This window comes from Aulonocara sp. 'chitande type north' Nkhata Bay, linkage group LG14 (genome assembly GCF_057382095.1).
Source record: "Aulonocara sp. 'chitande type north' Nkhata Bay isolate Kocher_YH1m ecotype deep benthic linkage group LG14, A_spYH_male_GT1.1, whole genome shotgun sequence".
Classification (NCBI taxonomy): Eukaryota; Metazoa; Chordata; class Actinopteri; order Cichliformes; family Cichlidae; genus Aulonocara; species Aulonocara sp. 'chitande type north' Nkhata Bay.
This window is the reverse complement of record NC_141357.1, coordinates 31,569,533-31,583,835: the sequence shown is the minus strand read 5'-3', so window position 1 is coordinate 31,583,835 and position 14,303 is coordinate 31,569,533. Positions and strand designations below refer to the sequence as shown.

The 14,303-nt window shown below is 40.3% G+C and overlaps 1 protein-coding gene across 2 annotated transcripts in view; it reads right to left on the bottom strand.

Moving 5' to 3' along the window:
- nbeab (neurobeachin b) overlaps positions 1 to 14,303 on the bottom strand; it is a 215,970-nt gene that overhangs the window by 117,935 nt on the left and 83,732 nt on the right. For both annotated transcript variants that reach the window (XM_086262085.1, XM_086262086.1), the window contains exons 14-24: positions 8,626 to 8,705; positions 7,947 to 8,009; positions 7,468 to 7,565; positions 6,949 to 7,041; positions 4,376 to 4,484; positions 4,193 to 4,274; positions 3,964 to 4,087; positions 3,169 to 3,361; positions 2,025 to 3,014; positions 872 to 1,089; positions 470 to 623 (exon numbers count right to left, since the gene is read on the bottom strand). In XM_086262085.1, the coding sequence (XP_086118211.1) occupies positions 470 to 623; positions 872 to 1,089; positions 2,025 to 3,014; positions 3,169 to 3,361; positions 3,964 to 4,087; positions 4,193 to 4,274; positions 4,376 to 4,484; positions 6,949 to 7,041; positions 7,468 to 7,565; positions 7,947 to 8,009; positions 8,626 to 8,705 (2,204 nt within the window). The remainder of the gene's footprint in view (positions 1 to 469; positions 624 to 871; positions 1,090 to 2,024; positions 3,015 to 3,168; positions 3,362 to 3,963; positions 4,088 to 4,192; positions 4,275 to 4,375; positions 4,485 to 6,948; positions 7,042 to 7,467; positions 7,566 to 7,946; positions 8,010 to 8,625; positions 8,706 to 14,303) is intronic.

Here is a 14,303-nt window from a genome sequence, read left to right as displayed (position 1 = left end):
CAGTACATATGTATTCAGATCTATTTAGTATGAATCAACAGATTCTTTTATAACTATAGTGCAAAATTCACAGAGAGCAAATAAAATAGCGATAGAAGTACTAACCTTGGTACTCTACACAGGCACAAATGGAAAAAAAGAAAGAGAGGGGAAAAAAATAAAATCAAAATCAATTTCAATTCAAGACTGCAAATTAAATCTTATAATTGTACTAGAAAGATCAAAGTAAACAAGAAAGGCACACAGGGAAATTAATTACAAGCATAAGAAACTGTGCCAAAATAATGTCTCAAGCATTAATTATAGCAGGATGAAGCTGAACAAACAAAGCCCCAATCAATAAACACAAACAAGTATTTTTTTTTAGCCCCCACAGGTACAAACTGTATCGTTAGAGCATAGACGGAGCAGTTTTAATAAACTACCACTAGATGTCATTATTCCCCTTCACTAAAGTCAGTTTACTTACTGAAGGAGACGTGGCTGCTGAGAGAAGGGGCAAAATCCCTCCACAGGCGATAATGATGTTGTCAACCATTTGCGAGATGAGATGGATGGTGTTGTGGACAAAAATGATGTTCTCATTACTATTAACAAAGTCCATGACCGATTTAGTGGAGTGACTGCAAAGAGAGGTAGGGGAAAAAAACGCGAGCATGTGTTACTCGCTTCTATGAAATACAGGACAATTTACTGCACTGTAAGCAAAGAAACAAAAATATCAGATGAATAAGAATCTAATATCTCTAAAATAGTAATCAAACTTTGTGTTAGTTCTGGTACAGGGGTAGTAAGGGTAAGTATCACTAGGTGCACCATGCTCACCCTCCCTCTCACTGGCTCTCAAGCGCACATAAATCATTTCACACACCTCCTCCAGACATGGACGTCACTCTCCAGTGCAAACAGCAGGTCAGTGAGCAGTCTCTGGTGCATGGCTGACCATTTGAACTCTGGGATGCGGAACATTGTAGTGCGTGGGCCAGGGCTGAACTGACGTCGTTGTTCCTCTGTCATGGGCGTCCCCCTGAAGCCAAGATCCACATGTATGTCCCTTTCCATTTGGGTGATCAGGCGGCCATGCAGACTCTGATTGAAGACCAGTTAATTACTTAAACAAATTAATCTGGAATTACATATACAGTCAGTGAGATTCATGAGATACTGAAACACATTATCTAAGTGTACTTATCTGATCAATAGCTCGCCCAAAATCAGATATAACCCTACTGTCATACTATTAGTTGCAAATGATAAATTGCCAGGTTATACCGAGTCCTCAAATAACCTCTTAACACCTGCGGGTACAGAAAACTCCCCCAAAAACAACAACAAGCCCAGTGGAACCACGAAACCGCTTTAAGATGAATGAGTCAGCAAGGTGCTGCAAAAGCCCTGTTTAAAAAGCAATGGTGATAAATTCAACATGAGCAATTACGCAACAGCAAAAAAAGATTTAAAAATAAACTCTGCTCCCCACAAGCCCTCCATCACAGTGACCCAATCCAAGCAAAAGATCCTGACCTCTGAGAAGGAGCACAGCTCATAAGGGGAGCAATGAATAAATCCCAGGCGATTGCTGCAGAATAATGCTTTGTCTATTTCTACCCTCATGTTGGCTCAGCCAACTATTCCACCAGCCCAGTTTCCTGAGTCTCAGAGGGATGACGCCTGTGTGCACCAGGCCTTCCTGTATCCATTAGAAATGCAGTTGGGGAAAAGAATGATCTCTGTGGGCCTGTTAATATAGAGCTGTTCAAAAGGGCTAACACTTCCCTACAGTGACCTCAGCCTCACTCCTTACTTTCCTCTCTTTTTCCAACTCTGTCACTACCTTTTTTAAAATTCAAGATTATTTCATTTATCAGTTATAATTCCCTCCTGGATAAAAGCTTTCAAATTGGTGGTCATGTCAGTGAACTTTTACCATTTCCTCTATTTAAACTTTTTTTTTTTTAAATCTCGAAATATTGGAGAAAACTTATTTTGCTTGAGGGAACTACATGATTTAATTTCACACTAACCTGGGTGGTGGCTGTAGTCTGAATCTTCTTCGTGTCCTTGTCTTTGCCATCATCTGATTTTTCTGTGTCAGAAGTGTTGGTTGTTGCATCTACACCGCTGCTGGTCTTATTAGACACGAGGTCCCCTTCAGATTCAGCTGCCGCTGTCCCCTCGGTGACCTCTAGGTCTTTAGAAGAGGTGTCAGTTTCAGCACCGGGAACAGAGCTGATACCCTCCAGGGCTGTTTGTAGTTCAAATTCATCCTTCTCCAGGATACTGGGTAAAGAGCTGCGTGTCATGTGGACTAAAAGGCTCAGTTCAGTATCGGCACTGTTGTGGACTGGTGGCTCTGGGCTGGGTAGCACCAAAGGCTCATTTGGATTGAGTTCATGCAGTAGCTTGTCCTCAATGCTGCCTGCCACCTTTCCAAACAGGAAGCTGTTGCTGTGAGGGATGCTGTCCTCATCTAGGGTAATGAGAGGAGCTGCATTTTGGTCATCCATGCTGCCTTTTGCCAACAGCACACTGTTAACATTGGTGTTTAGCTTGTCCACAGCAGCACAATAAACATTATCCAACAGGGAATCCACCTCCACCAATGCTCCATTTTCAGATACTCCCAAAGGTTCAGAGGATAGGTCCAGATCATCCAGCTTAACCTCCGTAGCCTCCACCTTTTCAGCCTTGATGTCCACCAGGAGATCATGAACTTCGACCCGGACTCCATCTACCAAACCCTCTGTTCCTTTGAAACCCTCTTCAGACCCTTTACTTTCAGCCAGCAGATTGCGCGAGTCTGAACTCTCATACTCTGTCTCACTCTCAGGTGTCTGGGAGTTATCATCTATTTCTCTGATCTCAATCACACCCTTGATGCCAGAGGCTTGAGCAGACAGACCAGAGATGGTGCTGACCAAACCCTTCTTCCCCTTCTTAATATTCTCCTCTTCCTGACGTTGGTACTCTTCATACATCTTAGCCAAGTACTCTTTATGTGCTTCATATGTCACCTATAAAAAGGTCAGTTTTACAAACAATATCAGCTACACATTTATGATACAGCCAGCTGTGAACTGACAGCGGAGACAAGACTGAATGAATTGCAATGTTTCCACGGACGGCAGAGGTCAGTGTTTCTTCTTTGCTGTACAACACAGCACTCACCTTTGAGTGGGCTATGGAGAGTGTGTCCACCCACACGCGCCATCCTCCCCACTCGTACTTGATTGCATGGTAGAGCAGAATGCGAAAGATGTTGTACACCATCTCCGTGATTTTCTGCTCTTCAGTACTTTTAGGGTTAATGTAGCCAAGAGAAAACATCCAGTCCTGCCAAACGGAACACTGAAGCAAACACCTGCAAAAGGCACATCAGTCAGCTAATACAATCTGCGTAGGGCAAGTATTTAATCCTCTTACCTTTAGTTTTACATTTCTAATTAGGACTGGTGATATAAAATAATTTAAACCAATTAATATTCTGCTTCTTTCCTACATCCTTGTTTCTACCAAAAGAGCACATCATGTTTATTTGACCATTTCTATAATGATTTTATTATTTTATTGCCAATATTAAAAAATGAGCAGAGTACAAAAAACATGAACTTTTTTCTTTATTTTACATCAACAGATTGACACGCCACAGCATTTTGACCTTTTAATTTAGGCTAATTAGTGTTCTTGATTTAGGCCAGAGGTTTCCTAGGGTCGGGAATCTAATTGCTATGTGCACTAAGATAGTGTGCATACGGATATGAGAAGGACAAATTTGAGTGAAAAAGCGAGAAAGAAGAAATGAGCAAGTGCCAAAAACTGTCATAGAAACATCTGCTGGAGAACACATGCACGTCCAAAGATAATTTAGCATTAATTAAAGATGGTAATGTTTAATAGGCTGATACATTAACCAGCAGGATAATTAATGGCGTGGGAGGGCGAAGGTGGCTAGATTCTGCTCACCGTCTGTTCTCTCGGCTGTTGCTGAACAGTTTGATCATATCCGAAAGGAAGAGGCGGCGAACCTCCATCAGCTCTGTGCTGGGGGCAGAGCTCTTCAATAAAGTTGCCACTACCTTGAGAATCACTGATATCACATCCATCCAAACACAAAAAGGTGCAGGTATTATCTATGCTGCTAGATAATCATGTACATTGGAAAGCAAAAGACTGTGACAGAGAACAGGCTCACTTGGGTTCTGAATCTTGACAGTGGAGTCAGGCTCAGGATGGGGTTTGTGAACTACCTGCGTGCACACCTGCTCCGTCAGAATCTGGCGCAGAGGGCGATGAAAAGACGTCAGTCACACATACTGTACATAAAGACCAATGTTGGAGTAATGCTAGCACATTGGAGTGGAAAATGTTTTGTTACCTCGTAAAGAGTGTTGTAGGTCGTCACAGTCACAGTATTTGTGTGTAGCATGAGCCTCTCTCCCAGGAGAGTAAACAGGCTGTGTGTGTGCATGATCTCCACCTTCCTCCTGTAGATAAACACAATCACACACACAAACACAAACACAAACACACACACACACCGGCATAATGGGAAAGTGGCTTGTTTAGAGCTCCCTAAGCCACTGAAAGGATCAGTGAGTGCCGTCAGCTTGCTTCCCAGTTCTCACCCACAGGGAGCCAGGCTCTGGAGACAAGTGTCAGGAACTGCCTGCTGTCATAAATTGGGGGAATTTTGTTGGAGGTGTGTAAGATAACGAAGTTATCCTGTCACTAGGAAAGGCTCCAAGATGCAACAGAGGCATACCACAGGTGAATTGGTTCAACAGTGACAAACTACATGGGCAAAAAGTATAAGGACTGCTGTCATAATGCAAACCTAAAGCTGCTTTACTCTGACTAAAGACAAGTTGGAAATTTCCTAATAAATTTCAAAATCTGTATTTTATAGAGGCTGGCAAATTGGACACTCTGGGAAAGAGCAGCATTTCTCTCAACTGTATAAATATGGAAATTTAGGAGAAAAGGGCAGAGTGATGATGCATAGCATGCTGAGCTTTACAGTCAGTTACCATCACCATAAAGCAGAAGAACAAGCTTTGTTGTCAATGCTTTCATGAATGTAAATCCAGACAATGACACTCTATTTTTTCCCTGAATACACTTTAAATTAACAGTTGAGACAATATTATAAAGAAGGCACACTGTTTAAAATATGGGAATTGGATGTGAGCTATTCAGTGAAAAAAGATTAAATACCCTGCTATTAGAAAGATAAGGAAATTGTACAGCTGTAAGCACATTAAGATCTGAAGCTATAAACCTCCCATTTCATATTCACAAGGATTTTTAAATGTTTAATTTTATGATTACGGTGTGAGCAGTTGAAGTTATTACCAAAAACTGGGATTTGAGTGAAACTTGCACTTGAAAAATTTGCAAATATCTTATATTTGCTTTCTCTCATGCTCTTTTTTCCAGTTTTCTTCTACTGCCTGGGCCCAAAATACAAATTAATTTGTTTATCGGGTTGACCCATCGACCCAGACAGAATAGCAATATCTACCTTCACCGTGCTAATGAATATACATAACAAATCAAATTATTATTAAAGACTCATAACCTCAAGAAAATCCTTTTAATTCATTATGAGCTGCACTAGCGCTTATAGGGAACTGCCACTGTGCATTACCTTGTGCGAAAGCTATTAAAGGGCAACGTGAGGATTTAGGCTTTTCAATTGCGCCTGAGGCTTATGCTTGCCATTTCTTTCTATTCAGCAGGCACCAGTAACACTACCTGATGCACCGCTATTGTTAACTCACCACCCGCATATCTTCCCCTGCAACCTGCATTTTAAACCATAAGCTTTCTACCCGTAGGCACTCTCTTTCCCCTCTAATGTGCAGAATACTGATAATATGCTGACATCCTAGTCAGTATTTTATTATTTATTTTACACTGTGAGACGGTAACTTGGGCTTCTTCTACCCTTCTCAAGTGAATTAATGGTTTACGGGCAAATTGCCAAGAATTCAGGTGTTCAACAAGGAAGTGCACCCACATTTGCAAAGCTGGCATCAAGTCAAGAGTTTTTGGCTCTTCCCTGTAGCAGAAACAGATGATACTTCCTCTTTCTCCAAAACCTAATTTAGAATTTTTCTTTTTCTATCTCACCAGCCTATGAAATCTTGAATTGGACATGGGCATGAACAAAACTAAAACCATTTTATATGAGGCATGATTAAAAAAGTTCCAGGACTCTAACCGAAAAAAAAGCCAAGATATCCACCACCTGCCATGCTCCCAGCACTCCTGCTATTTTTAGATCATTCTGGACACCTTTGCTTGGGCAATTGCTTTGCATAGTGGAAATCCTCCACTGTGTAAAAACAGCACCTCTTTAACTTTATTGTGTTTTTGGTTTTGAAGTACACAGGGAGGCAAATCTGGTAAGTAGAGTGAAAATTGTGCTGATGCAAAAAAAAAAAAAAAAAACGAAAAAAAAAAAACTGCTGTGTGCTCCTGCACTGCACGATGGCATGAAAGCACGCCTCGCCTTTAAACACATTAGACTGGTAGAGTGGAACTTTGGGTTGGTACTGTAGCCTCAATCTGGGGGGTGGAAGTGGGCTGAATTCAATGCACAACCTCAGATGATGAGTATGCTCAAAGATATGCTCCTTACATAATGTGACACATGGAGGCTTTGGCACAGAGGGGATTTTGTCCCCTGATATGAGCAATGGGCCAGTTTAACAAAGAAGTTAAATCAACAGCATGTGACAATAATAGTTATGTAAGCAGTCCAGAGGTGCACAGAAAGTTCATCCTAAAGGGGATTGGATTGAATTTAAATCAAGTAAGAAGTCTCAGGAAATTTTTAAATTGCATATTAGATATTACAACATTACATATTGAGTTTCATTAAGCTTTAGATTAGTCACTATAAAATGCATAAGCGTGTGGAATTACAAAGTTATGTTAACTCACTTATGGCCCAAATGCTTAAGGAAGTACCCAAGGACTTTGAGGGACTGCACGCGAATGCTTTCACTCTTGGAGGCCATGAGCTTGTAGATTACCCTGCAATATAAACAAGCAGTGAAAACGACAGTACATGGTCTTGACAGAGTATAGCCCTGATGATAAAAAGGCTTTGCAGCAGTTAGCTGACAACAACTTCCTCTCAGAATGAATTTACATTAGCATCAAAATCTGCTATAGAAAACACAAGCAATTTCCTTAGAACTCACTTGTAATGCTACACTGCGTGCATTTATATTTTATAGGATCACATCGGGCAAGTTTGATCATCACATACAGTGAAATCAATATGGTAATATTGTTACTTTCCTATGCATATTTTTTCCCTCGTTGAACATATGAATTATTCATGCACCACACGGGCACACAGCATCAGCACAAGCGTTAGGTGCTTAGGTTTATTTTGTGAAATCACCTCTTCATTTTGTGCCTGAACAGCAAAGAGTCTTTCCCTGAGGGGCTTACCGTATTCCATTTCTCTGGTCAAAAGCAGGGATCATAGAGGCTGGATGCTCAGACATGAGGGCCACCACCAGCTGCAGCACATCATGCAGATTCTCGTCCTGCAGTCAATCCAGTGGAGAAAGAAAGTTTTAGAAAAGCAGAGAGCACAGCTTTTCTTCTAAACAAAAAGATTCCTTATTAAGACTAATAAAAGTGCAGTAAAGGCAGAATTTAAACAAACTGCAATCACAGAATACAACTGAGGCTCTGATACAAGATTTAAAAAAATCAGTACGAGAGCAGGGACCAGTTTTTGCACATCAGAAATTGCAACGTCAGTTAGATATAAACTAATTTGGCAGTTAAAGTGTTAAAATAAAAACAAACCGCTTCTAGATGAGCAATTATGAAAATGCACTGTGACCTCGAAGCTTAGAGCAGCAAAGTGATACAATAACACACTGAGTTAATTTACTAGGAGCCGAGAGTCTCAGAGGTACCTCATGCATTGTTAACAAGTAGTTGAGGATGCTCTGTAGCTCATCCTCCTTCACACCTCGGTCCTGAAAGAGCGCAAAGAAAATTAAATATTAGAGAGGCTGAAAAAAGGCTTCAGAGCTTTTATGATTTTCCATCGATTCGTTTGAAATTGCTTGAGGTGAAACACAAGAGTTTTGGCATCCTCAGTGTCAATTTTCATTGTTGTACTCTGAACGGGTTTACGATCGATGCACCTCGTTTCTGCAACAAATCCGTATTGAACAGACAGATAACTCCAAACTTGATTTCTACTCTGTGTTAAAATTTGATATGTCTTCTTCCCTGCCCCTGGATGCGAGCACGATAATTAACTGCAGAAACATAATATCATAGGATGTAAGCAGCAACATGTCAACTTACCTGCGTGCAATAAAGAAAAACTAGCTGAAGCAAAGACAAACAGCAATTTGTAAAATTGAAACTCACAAATATATCTTCACGCAATGATGAAATAATTATTAAAACTGTCTTCTTTTTTTTTTTTACTGAATCCATTAAACTTTTCATGCCCAGCTAGTTTCCTGAATTTATTAAGGAGCAGGCCAGGATAACATTATAGGATAACAGAGGAGCGATCTCCATATTTTCTCAGTGCAGCCGTGTGAGGAGCTATGAGGTACAAAGACAGGTAGAATATACCTTCAGGATGAGTTGCTTGAGGAAGAGAAGCATGAATGCCCGCAGAGAAATTATTTCTTTCTGGGTTGGCCTTGGACCATCTGTGAAAGGAGAGATAAAAATGAGAAAGGAGGTACAGGAACCAAATAAAACATATTCCTGTCATTTATTTTCCAATCTTGTCTCAATTTTTAATATTTTATTGGTGCCTTATCCGTTCCTTTTTGATGTTTTTTAATAACCTTAAAATATTTCTCTCGTTAAAGTCATATTTTCTGCTCCTCTGGGCTTTTGAGAAAAAGCTTGGGAGCCTTTTAAAGCGCAAGTGACTATTTTTAGATTTATTTTGGGTATGTTTTGTTGTTACAGTTTTTGGTCTATGATGTCCTTTATTGATTCACTGGATTCACCTTCAGTGTGTGGATGAAAAGTTTCACCAACAACCTAGTGTTGGGCATACAGCCAATCTCCCACTTTGTCATCAGAGCAGAACACGTACTCTGGCTTTATGCTTTAAGCCTGGGAAGGGCTCATTTGGAGCATTCATCTTAAACGTATTCATCATCCACACAGCATCCAAACTCTGTGTATCCCACGTAGCCTTGGCCACAACACAGTACCCAGGCAGCCAGCCCAAGGTCACCTCTGTCACACCTGCCCATCACACCTGCCAACATCTCATTAAATCTACGCAAAATGCCTTTGCCAACTTAAGGTCACTTTGGCACTCTGAAGTTAGCCTCACATTCTAACTTAGTCAACATGTGATGAGCTAAGCGCTGTCACCAGGTGTAAATAAAATAGAACGCCAGGAATGACAAAAAATGCTGATTAACCGTCATATCAAAGAGCTGCTCCCGTTGCAGTGATTTGGCTGGCACAAGAATTAATGTTGACACAATCAGCCACTGCTCATTATCATAAGCTCTTCAGTATTAACCAAAACATGTTTTCATGAGCAAACACTCTAATGGGCTCCAGCAACAGGCAGATCACAACAATACAGAGCTATTCAGACCGACACATCAGAATATACAGGATGTGGCATACATTACCGTCTATGACAATACAAGCCAATCCCCTTAGGATTAGCAGAACTCTCACTGTAGCACAAAGGCAGGAAATCTGGTGCATGCACACACATATTTATATCTACAGTTCATTTCTTATACATCTTATGTAGCCAATAAGGTACACTGACAAAATCTGTTGCATTTACACAGGTAAGAAATGACAGTAACAGCGTTAAACCGAAAAAACCAAGTGTTTAATGGAAAATTTGATACTTTTTTCATTGTCTTTCTTCTCCTCTCAGCCCTGATAAACTCTAACCTCCACCTTGGCAGAACACATGTTCATTTGAAATGGTGACCATGCCACGATGACAGATACAACCGCAGTAGACAACTGACCATCCTGCTTCAACAACCGGTCAATGTAATCAATGATGAGGCTCCCTGAGGTTGCAGGATGATGGTAAGTGCTGCTGCATCCTGACACTGATTAATAGAGGGAGAGACAAAAAACCCAGGGCAGGGACAGAGTCTGACATAGAAGGGATGATAAGAACATTATTACTACAGCTGCCGCATCTCAGTTATTCGCAACCAATTATGCTCAGCAGCTCTGAACGGCCCTTGTTTCTCATTTACAGATTGCTTTACTTCCTGTGTCTCAAGGGCACAAGGAGAAAGCCTTTATTGAAAAGCGATTTATGTCCATGTGATTAATGCAGGAGCCTAATTTCAGGTTATGAGTGATGATAATAAAGTTATGGCATGCACAAAAACATGTGTGACGTCTATTGTTACAAGGGTTTCAATAGAATAGTGAGTAAATTAATTTGTTGAGTGAATGTTTCCAAACAAACAAATTCTGACATGATGTAATAATCTGCAGTAGCACTCACTTTTTCCTTTAGATTTAGCCATGAGTTGCTTTTGCATCTTTTACCCAGGTTTAACCTTTTTTGTTATGGCGTGTAGAGTATAATCACTTTAAACTGCAATAAGAAAACATTTCATAGGGACAGACCGCAATTCAGTCCTGCCCTTACTAAAGGGTAAAGCAACTTGTGGCTCTATATTGATGTTTTACTGCATAAATGTGATTCTTTTGTAAATACTGTCTGAAAAATGCCTTAAAGTTGCAGCTGCACTGGGACAACTTAGAACTAGATTTTTATAACATACCAAACCAAACATTGTAATAAGTCGTATTTCCAGATTGCTATCCTACGAGTGTGCATAGTGCCCCTCAGTTACCTAGTCAGATCCACTCCGTGCATGAAAACAGCATGATGGTAAATGTAATGCCATCCCTCTTCTTCTCGCCACATATTTCCTCCACCAAAGATTGTTCAAACGTGACTTGTAAACAGAACGCAGACAGGCTACAGACAAATGTTTGTAGATATTAAAACCTTTTTTTCCCCTTCATGTGCTCTGTTGAGTTTTCATGGTATAAATTTGTAAATGTGACAGCACACCAATGAAAGAAGTGAAAGCCTTCTCCAAAGATACATGGTGGTTTACCCTTAAGGACGACACGCACACGCACAAACTATTCATCTAAAACTCTTGATCGTATTATTCCTCTGAAGCATCCCTGCATGTCTGTAACTGGTGATTTCTCTTATAATGGGGATAACATTAAAGTGAATGTGGTAAATGGCCAAGAAACTTTGCTGCCCATCTCATTACTCATTATTTAGTAAAACAGTCAAGGCAGAGACAAAGACAAAAGGAGAATGATATAGATTGAGACAAATTGTGTGCTGGCTTGTGGGTACATGTCACAGACTGACAGAAGCTGAGCAATGAGCAACTGTCTATGAGTGTCTGCACTGATTCTGCGCATAACCGAATGATACATGGCTTTAATTTGATAGCGCTCTCTATTAAGACCTGAGGGGGAAAAAAAGGGGGAGGCACTCCCAGAAAAAGAACGAGTAGCTGGAGGAAATCAGTTTTAAACGCCCTCTCTGTGTCCTATAATTGAACACTTCATTATCCGCTTGGCTCTCTCCCTTTTTGTATGCATCTTTGTTTGGTCATTTTTCAGTTTAGGAGGACAGAGAAAAACTGAATTGCCAAAAGATGCACAGATCAATGAAACCAGACTCACTCGGAAAATTACGTACAGCAAAAAGGTGATCCATTTGAGAGGTCTTCCATTGAATCTCAACCATTATTTCAGCCCATTACAGTCTACCAGGCACACAACGACAATCAGCACCATAATTGCACTTTGTAAAGTCTGTATTCAGGGACAGCTTAGCGAAAAAAACAACCAACTCAGCAGAGGAATGTGCTTGACAAGTATGGACTACAAAATGTAAGTGCAGATGTGGATGTGTTTGTCACACCTCTTTTTATTCACAGTTTTGTTGAGCGGCGACTGCTGCATGTGCCACTTAAAATGCATTTTTTTGTTTATATTTCTCCAGTGTACTTTTTGGATCAGTCTTAATTTTGTGCTGATGCATGATGGAACGCCGAAACAGAATTTCACAGACTTTCTAGTTTCCCTGTGTACTTCAGCTCTGTCCCCTTTAAACACAGACACCTTGTGAAGGAGCCTCATCTAGGCATTCAATTATCTGAGTCACAAGGCAATGCCCATGATTGTAAGTCAAAGTCTGGGATAGACTGGTAAATCTGGAGCTTTTTTATTCTTAACCTCTGCTGACTGTTTACCACACGAGTTGAAATCCTTGGATGGCTCTGTAAAATTATGATATTATTTTATGCCATGTTAGACCCCGAAATAAAGATTGTGAATTATTATGTAGTTTAAGTTGGCATTATTCTCCTGAATTAGAAGAAGGTGATAATTATTGCAGTATTTAAACTGATTTGCATTGCATTAGACTGCTGATTTATTGTGAATGAATGATATTGTTTATGATGCATTATACTGTTGAGTTATAAGGAATACTGTTCGCAGAAAGTCATCGCCTTATTTGTCTGATTAGAAGAGAATAGAACATGCTGGAGTTTTCTGCCCCATCTCACAGCACGAGCAGATAAACAGGGAGCCAAGGTCGTAGCTTAGGCGCCGTGTGAGAGAAAGAATGTGAATGTTTAGGCTTTTATGATAAGATGGGAGAACCAGAGGCTATAAGAGTTTGAGCAATGCTCCACCACTTTGAGATTTGAGGCTGTCTGCATCAGTGTCCATCTCCCACGTGTGTGATCATTAAATCATCGTTTGACTCAACCCGACCGGACCAGTGTTGTTATTGTGGTTTTTCTCTTGTCTCCATCCCCAATATTTTGAACCTTAACATTTTGGGGGCTCGTCCTGTGGTATTGGGGTGGAATTTAAAAGTTTGGACGGTCCGAGGTTGTCGAACGGACAGGCACGAGCCAGTGGTCTGATTTGAGTGGACAAAAGCCGGCTTATCTAAAGGTAAGGCACTACCTGTTGAATTATTTCCAAAATGTGCCAAATTGGATATGACTAAATTAAAGTCTACTCACTGAAATTACTGGTAGAGTGTCTGTTTTGATTTTGATGAGAATCACCGTGTGTTATGCAGTTCAAGTTGCTTAAGAGTATTTAATGAAGTTGAAGAAATATGAAACTGTTCCAGAAGTAACAGAGAATGTTGGGTTTGAGTCCCTGGATAGTGAGCTGAAGGCTCAGGTAGTTTAGTAGGGAAATTAGGACAGAAACTGTTCCAGAAGTAACAGAGACTGGTTAATAGTTTTACAAATTAGGTCAGAAACTGTTCCAGAAGTAACAGAGACTGTTTAATTGGTCGTAAAAAAGTTATCTTTCTTCGGTTGGACCCGTTATGGTAAAATTTCTCAAAATCGGTTAGGTGAAAATTATTATAGGACGGCACCAGAAGTTGCTAAGAAGCACATAGCCCGGGGGTTACGCCCCCTCCTAGTCGTGGACGCGCGGCTTTGACCTGTCGGCGAACAGGGTTAGTTCAGTTTGGCTTATCTGTGGGGTACAGGGCATCCTGAAATAAGCTAGGAGTTACCGAGTCTCCTCACCGTTTTAAACGGTGTCATGTGCTTGTTTGGATACTGTTAAATTGAGTTAGGGATTTTAGAAATTAGGTCAGAAACTGTTCCAGAAGTAACAGATACTGTTTAATTGATTACAAAAAAGTTAACTTTCTTCGGTTGGACCCGTTATGGTTAAATTTGTCGAAATTGTTTAGGTTCTTTAGAAATCAGGCCATAGGCTGTTCTGGAGGAAACAGATACTGGTTAATTGATTACTCGTTATTTTAAATTTGTCGATATTTCTTAGGTGCTCAATCTGTTAGGCCTGTCAGTGATTGTAAATACAAGATGTCTTTTGTAATATAAAATAATAGAGTTTTGCCTGAGCTTGGTGTGAGACTGTGTGTGACGTGCAGCTGCGGCGCTGAGGGCTATTTTTAGACTGTGTGTGAACATGCAAATGAGCTGTGAACTACACAGAGGACTTTTGCTTCCTGTTTAGTGTGTTTTGTGGGATTTGCAAATAATGATACAAGCTTGTAATAAAAACGCTGATTTTGTTGATTATAATATTATAAATAAGGATTTGAATGACTACGCTGAATGTTTGATGTTCGGCTGGATTTTAATATAGAAGAGATAAATTGTGTTTGAGTAAGACCGGCACTTCAGTCGGCAGAGTGTGATTGTGATGAAAATGATATTAAATAAATCTCTTAGTGTGTTGATACAGGT